Source organism: Malus domestica, chromosome 06, assembly GCF_042453785.1.
Source record: "Malus domestica chromosome 06, GDT2T_hap1".
NCBI lineage: Eukaryota > Viridiplantae > Streptophyta > Magnoliopsida > Rosales > Rosaceae > Malus > Malus domestica.
This window is the reverse complement of record NC_091666.1, coordinates 31,807,059-31,814,236: the sequence shown is the minus strand read 5'-3', so window position 1 is coordinate 31,814,236 and position 7,178 is coordinate 31,807,059. Positions and strand designations below refer to the sequence as shown.

Here is a 7,178-nt window from a genome sequence, read left to right as displayed (position 1 = left end):
GTCTGCAGCTTCGTGAAGTTGCTGATTTCGGTGCCTAATCTCGGGCATTTCCTTGTCTGAACAAAATCTAGGTAACTGATTGTCCTGCGCAAAAGAGATGCCACTTAAGATTGGCTAATCTCTCCATCAATTTAAAGATTGAGGTTTCCAGCGAACGGCAATGATAGAAATGTTTGTCAATGTTTTTTTATCCCTGCTTCATTATTATCTTCTACACAAATTTGTTCTTGTTTGAATATTGAAATCTTCAAGAAATTTGTGGAAAATTTTGTGCAAAGATAGAGGAAAATTGTTAATTTAATTGGAAGGCTAGAATTGATCTAGAATTAGAAGTTAGTCTCGTTTCTTAATCTGACACTGTACCAAACGTTTCATTAAGTTAGTCTAACTTATTCTATTCTAAATCAGTCTAGCTTAGTCCCTAAAGCAAGTTCAGCTCAAGATAATTCAGTGCAACAAACGCACCCAAAATACTTTCATGAAGAAAAAACCACCACCCCATACATGATGTACACAATTAGAAAATAGAGCCTAGGTGGCATGGAACAAAATGCCCTAGAAATATGGGTTCACTGTCACAAGGTTCAATTATCAGATGTTTGGTAGACAAACTAATTAAAAATTAACAATCAAATATATTCGATCTAAAAAAACTAGGTTAGCTAACATAAAAATATAGAAATATTTCCCTTAATACACATTAAGAATACGAAGAGATGCCAAGGTTCCTTTTTTTTTCATTGGTATAAGTATGGTAATTTTAACTGGAATATGCTACATGTGATTCTATATTTGAAAATATCTCCAATAATATATTAATCCTTAGTTTAATCTCGTCGCAAACCTTACCACCAAGAAGGCTTAATACACCTCAATTTTTGTGGCTAGATCCACGTCTAGATCTAGAAAACAAAATACACACATACAATTCTAGTTGCGATATCTTGCCCCACAAGTACTGTAATTAATTGTAATTTAAATTTCTTGTTCTTTAAGGGCATGTTTAGTATGCTGGATGAGATTTGACTTTAGGGATATGATTGGATTTGCTGGGATTGGTTAGGCAGGACTTGTAACCTATGCATATCCATAGGTTAGATAACCTACTCTATATTCATAACTCATTATATCCAATCTCATCCATCTCACATTTTGACATAACAAACAATGGGCTAGACAAATCCATTTTAATTTAGGCCCTAAAGATTATATTTCTTATAGGAGCTCAATACTTGATGTGTATATATAAAATGTTTAACCACATGAATGATAATAATCCAATTCAATAGGCCTATGTTTTTCTAAAAGGGGCTAGATGGTGGTTTCACCATACCAATCCACTTTTTTGGGACAGAAAAAACTCACAGAGGCATTTCAGCCTCCCTTGACTACCATTATGTGATTTACCAAAGTCAAAAATCGACTCAGGACGTGCCGTATAGAATACGAGTCTGAAATTCGTCATCAACTATTGAACCACTCCGTGTTAATTAATATATTTGGATAATGAGTTTATGTGACACTTTGAAAGTATAGATAATAACATTGTGTCGATGAAGGGTAGCCTGAGAAAATATTGTTCGGTATATGGGGGAACTTGATTCTATTGGGTGATTACTTTTGGGAATAGCTCCATTTTTTATAGATAAAAATACAAGTTTACTGATGAGAATGAAACTTGTCGTGCAGGACTCAAATTCATTCGTTGTTGGAGATTTGCTCGTGCATATGTGATAAAAATAAAACTTCACATGTTACAAAAATATTACTTAATAATAAATAAATAATTAAATAAATAATAATGGTAAATGCTCGTACCTTAATACGTCAGGGTTTACAGCTTGATAAACGGATTGCATGCATCACAATTCATAAAATATTAGAAAAGACAGATTTGAAGATGCGAATAGTCCAATATTAACGAATTCTGCGGTTGAAAGACTCCACGAAAATGAAAGATAATAAATATTTACATAAGACCTAGTTTTCCTTCATATTATTATAATAAGATTTTGTTACCAAAAAATATATTTGTGACAAGACTTTTTCTGGATTTTTTAGAATTCTTATCCTGAGATAAGAACTTGATGAATCTGGACAGCTGTTTTCCTTTTTATTTTCCTATAATTAAAAGGAAAATTAATGAAAATGACTTGAAAACTTTGAGTTTTAATGATGAGGACAAAATAAAAGGTAAAATGAATAGTACCATGTTTGACTTTTTAGTGTAAAAATTTGGTTTTTCGTTAAAGTGAACAGTACCGCGGGCTTTTTGTTAGAACTCTCATAATTAAGGGGGTGGTTCATAAGTATTTTTAAAATAATTAAAAGTGTGTTTGGTGAAATTGATGTTGGATTTCAAAACATTTAAAATCACTTTAAATGATTTTTTTAAGAAACATCAAATATATGCTTCTTATAGGAAGCACTTAAAGTGTTTTTTAAGAATCCACTTGGATTTTAACTAAGAATTAGTTTCAAAAGCATTTCCACAAAAAACGCTTTCAGTCATTTAAAAAGCATTTGTAAACGAGCTACAATAGTTTCTCAAATGTCCATTTTCCACTAGACTTCCATGATTTTAATACGTAGAATAAATTTGTTCATCGTCTCTAATTTGGGAGTGAGCTACCATTACATTATGTGCATTCGGTGAATTTAAATTTCAAAGTTCAGGTGCGGGTAAATTAAATCTCACTCATTCAACTATGACTTGGTGGTAATCCATAATAATTAAGGGTAGTGAGTAAGTTTGTTCTCTAGCAATATATGTCAGTTCAATACTTCATTTAATTGCATATTTCCTGCGGTTTGGTTCAATATCTCTTGAGCAAGAAAGTAAGAAATTCGATTAGTCAAATAGTCATGGAATTAATAATTCAACATCTCTTAATCACCGACTAATTAAGAGGACTATTGTTCTTTCACCAAACAATTTGACATGGTTATTGCCTTCTTAGCTAAAATAGTTCATGAGATTGAGATAACTTTTTACTTTGTCAACCATAAATCATTATGGTCATTTCATGAAAAATATGTAAATATTCTCATTAAATTGTCACGTGAACGACCACGTGACTACCTTTTTAAGGATATTTTTGTCAAACCAACCCCTTCACTTAACAAAGATGTTGATAGATTTTTCAAGGAAAAACCATAATGATTCACGTTAGACAAATTCATGGACCACTCTATTTATCAATTTTCTTTATAAGGGACAAAAGTAAGAAGTTATCTCAATCTCATAGATCATTTTGACTAAAAATCGTACTTTATCCTTTGTTGTCACATTATCAACCTAAATTACGTATTAGAGGAATTTTTGTTTAAAATGTGTGTTTCAAATTAGCAGTTCAACAATAATATATTGGGTAGTGCTATCTACACTCTTTTTTACTTTTCACACATTCTTCTCAATTTTCAGCTATCGAATGAGTTGAAGAAAATCAATAACAAAAACTTAACAAAGGTATGTGGGAGGTAAAAATGATTATGTGAATATATATAGAGAAGTGCTATTCTATTGACACACACATTTTTACCTTCCACACACCCTTGTTAATTTTTTGCCATTAATCTTCTTTATTTCATTCGATTCGACGATCAAAAATTGAGACATGTAGTAATAGCACTATATATAAACATCCCAAATTTTGTTTATGAACTGATTATGCTTTATTTTCTAATGAAGTTGTTTAGAAAACATGGTCAATAAAATAGAGGATTAGGATTTTTGGCATTTCAACATCACAAAATATATGAATTCAAATTTCATAGCATGCAAGTCAAAGTTAATTAATCAACGAAAGTTATAGTTTATAAAATGACAGAATTACTTTATGTCAAGCCTTAGTCCAATGATTTTACCTGGATAACTAACATTTTAATTTTATAAATACCACGGTTGTGTTTGAGTGTGACATGCACATGTGTGTGTGTGTGTGTGTGTGTGATAGAGAGAAGGAGAGAGGTTGAAAGAAAGACAATGAAATTTTCAATAGCATACTTATCTGAGTCCCCACCATAAACTAATGGAATAGAATACTAAAACTCAATAGGGAGATTCGATGTAGCGAAGTTAATTAGGGCAATATACTTATTTATTTATATTTAAGTTCAAATCTTGATTCGATGCAGCGAAGTTAATTAGGGTAGTATGCTCATTTATTTGTGTTCAAATTAAAATCTTTCTTCCGTAGTTTAAATAAAATTAGATTATAAAATCGTGATGTAAGCATTTGTTAAAATCCAGAAAACTTTAAGAAAGGATACAAACTTTTAATGACTAAAATACACGAATAAAATCATAACCACCAACTGAATCTCATTCTCATATGTCACCAATATTGTTTTTACACAAAAATTAAATAGAAAAACAAATACATCATATAATTTCTTGCATTACATAATTATATGCTTCACTTTCATTCAATATTCACTTTAAATTCAGAATATCTGTACACTATCAACTCACACCAATAATACTAGCTGAAGCTGCTTTTTTTTTTCCTTCTTTTTTTTAATAATAAAACTATATATTAGCCTTATTTTGCTGGTTTGAAATTATTAATAATTCCAAAAATTATCCAGGCCTGCTGCTGCAGCTGGAGGATCTTGATCACCAAATGGCCTTCTTGACATGTCAAGATTTGACATGACTGAAGAGATTTCAGTGTTCATATCGCTTGTGAGGCCGGTTTCTTGGGACACACTCACCATTTCTCTCTCTGTTTTGAAGCTATGCTGCCTCATGTTTGCTGCATTGTTTTCAAACAAGGCCCGCAAGATGGACTGATCTTGCAGTAAATTTGAACACGGGAACTGAAAATTCGGCGAAATTGGAGCATTATGAGCAGAGTAGAATGAATTGGGAAATGGGATTATTGGGAAAGAGTTGGAAGTGTTTGAAGAAACACCAAAGAGAGTATTGTTGTTCATGTAATCAAAAATATTCCCTTGGTTTCTTTGAACATCAGTGGGATCAGGGTTGGAGAAGCAGGGCACGTAATGGGACTCGGAAGCAGGTTTGGCCTTGGCGGCGCTATAGGGCGAAGAATCCATCAATGGCGGTAAGCCAGAAGGACCGATTTCATTTCCGAGAGAACCCACACTCACAAATCCAGAAATATGGATTTTCTTGCCACCAGAATTCTTTTCAAAAACCCTGCAGATCACCCATTCATTCTGCATAGTGCAACACAAAAAAAGGCACAACTACCATTACCATCAAAATACATGAACAAATTAAAAAAGCAAAATCCGGAGAGAAATTTACCTACACCAGGGATGTTACTAAGGCAGTATTCCAAGTCAATTACACACTGCCATGCGTTTTAATTTTCTCATAGAGCAGCACGTGCTTGAATTGAGATACCGTCACAGTGACATCCCCGTTGCAGGGAGATCCAACTCCAAAAAACAGGAGAAAATAGGGGAATGACTATACCTTTGCAGTTTTGGGGAGGTTGTGGACAGAGAATTTACCATCCAATCTATATTCATGGATCACCCAGTTACTTTTTTCTCCTTTGGGAGCTCTTCCTTTGTAGAAAACCAAGGTTTTCTTCATCCCAACCAGAAATTTTCCTCTGTAAATCTCCTTATCCTTCCCTGTAGCTTTCCAGTATCCGGCTTCTGTCGCCCTGTTTGTCCTCAGACCAGTTGGGTACTTTCTGTCTCTCACACAAAAAAAGTACCACTTCTTTTCTCCCATTTTCGCTTTCCCTTCATTTGAAAAATGGCAAAAAAAAGTAAATCAAATCGAAACAAACAAAATCCAAACAAATTTGATAAAAAAGGATTATGTTAAAGAAACAAAACAAAATTAAAGTTTTTGTTCTAGGAAGCTTACAAGGCAATTCCCAAGGCTCCGACTTGTTCAAGTCCACCTCCCCAATTGCTTTACAAGAGAAGCTGGTATCGATCACCTTCTTGTGCAAGTAGTGAGAAATAAGCTCTTCATCGGTTGGATGGAATCGGAATCCTGGCGGCAAATCGATATGATCCTCCTCCTCAACAATCCCAGCTGGAACGTTTTCCATTTCTTCCTTTTATGATACCCTAAAACCCCAATGATTCTTGTCTAAAACCCTTGATTCGCAATCCACCTTCGGTAGCCTCCTCACAAACTCTCAAACTTCTATGGCTTCTTCCAACCAACAGCTTCAACTCCCAAATCTTAAAACACCTTATATAGAAAGCAGAACCAGAAAAGACTCATGCAAAACGTGCTTTTCTAAGGAGCAAAAGAGAAATAAAGCTTAAGGAAAAGGAACGGGTGATTGGAAACAGAGGAATAAAAGAAAAGAAGCCATGGGAACAAGTTGTTGTATAAGCTGAAAGATGGATTCAGACGTTAAGAGAAAGAAAAGCACTATGGGAAGCAGAAGCCCCTAAACACTGGTGCTTTTGAAGAGCAAGAAACGTTGAATGGAAGGCAACTTAGGTAGGCCGTTTTAGCTTTTCTTTAACTTTTTCTGTAATAATTCTCCCCCCATCTTAAAAATTTGACCATTTAAACAAACAACCCATCCAAATACTATGCATGTAGTCTTGATTTCATTACCACCAATTTAATATGTTTTGGTTTTGTAGTTTACAAAAATTTTACTATGCTCCAGACATACGGTGTATGGTCTGCATCGAATAATGAAAGGTCAAGATTTTTATTTTTTTTATTTGATCAAAAGTTCAAAAACTTAACGGTTTAAAACTCTGTTTTGATTCACCAATTTACAATGTTTCAGTTTTGTGAATACTTTATTTTGATTTTATTATTAATTTACTTGACAAATTAAAAAGTTATTAAAATTTTAATTGTATGTTTTTTAATAAATTGTACTATATTTTAATTCAACCAATTATATTCATTGTGAGGAGTGGATAGGACTCGGATGTTACTGGATGTTTGTTTGTATTTGCATACCTGAATCATCAGCACACGTCACAAAGAGTGTGACAAAAATAAATAAATAAAGTGTGAAGCATTTAGAAGAAGATTGGAATATAATCTGTTTTTGCTGAAAATAAAATTAGGGCATTCACAAAAATAAATACATATTTTATGCAAATATAGTGATACCAGCTGTGTGAATGCATAGAAGATTACGGAAGTTTTGCTGTGTCCAGCTCTCAAAAATTAGATAAAGCTCACTTTATTCACGCAAAAAAGACCTTTT

General features: G+C 33.2%; 1 protein-coding gene across 1 annotated transcript; it reads right to left on the bottom strand.

Annotated features, from left to right (window-relative positions):
- Window positions 1-4,299: 4,299 nt before the first annotated feature.
- On the bottom strand, window positions 4,300-6,427 carry LOC103437835 (NAC domain-containing protein 100). Its single transcript, XM_008376341.4, has 3 exons — window positions 5,852-6,427; window positions 5,447-5,724; window positions 4,300-5,184 (listed from the first exon to the last, which is right to left on the bottom strand). The coding sequence occupies exons 1-3, from the start codon at window positions 6,039-6,041 to the stop codon at window positions 4,567-4,569; spliced, it is 1,086 nt and encodes a 361-aa protein (XP_008374563.1). The 5' UTR covers window positions 6,042-6,427; the 3' UTR covers window positions 4,300-4,566.
- Window positions 6,428-7,178: the final 751 nt, after the last annotated feature.

What these genes read in the sequence shown, in the direction of transcription:
- LOC103437835 (XM_008376341.4), bottom strand. Translation starts at nt 6,041, where the DNA reads ATGGAAAACGTTCCAGCTGGGATTGTTGAGGAGGAGGATCATATCGAT. An exon ending in GGAGCCTTGGGAATTGCCTT is followed by an intron (nt 5,725 to 5,851) that starts GTAAGCTTCCTA and finishes TTTCAAATGAAG; the next exon opens with GGAAAGCGAAAATGGGAGAA. An exon ending in ACCTCCCCAAAACTGCAAAG is followed by an intron (nt 5,185 to 5,446) that starts GTATAGTCATTC and finishes TGCACTATGCAG; the next exon opens with AATGAATGGGTGATCTGCAG.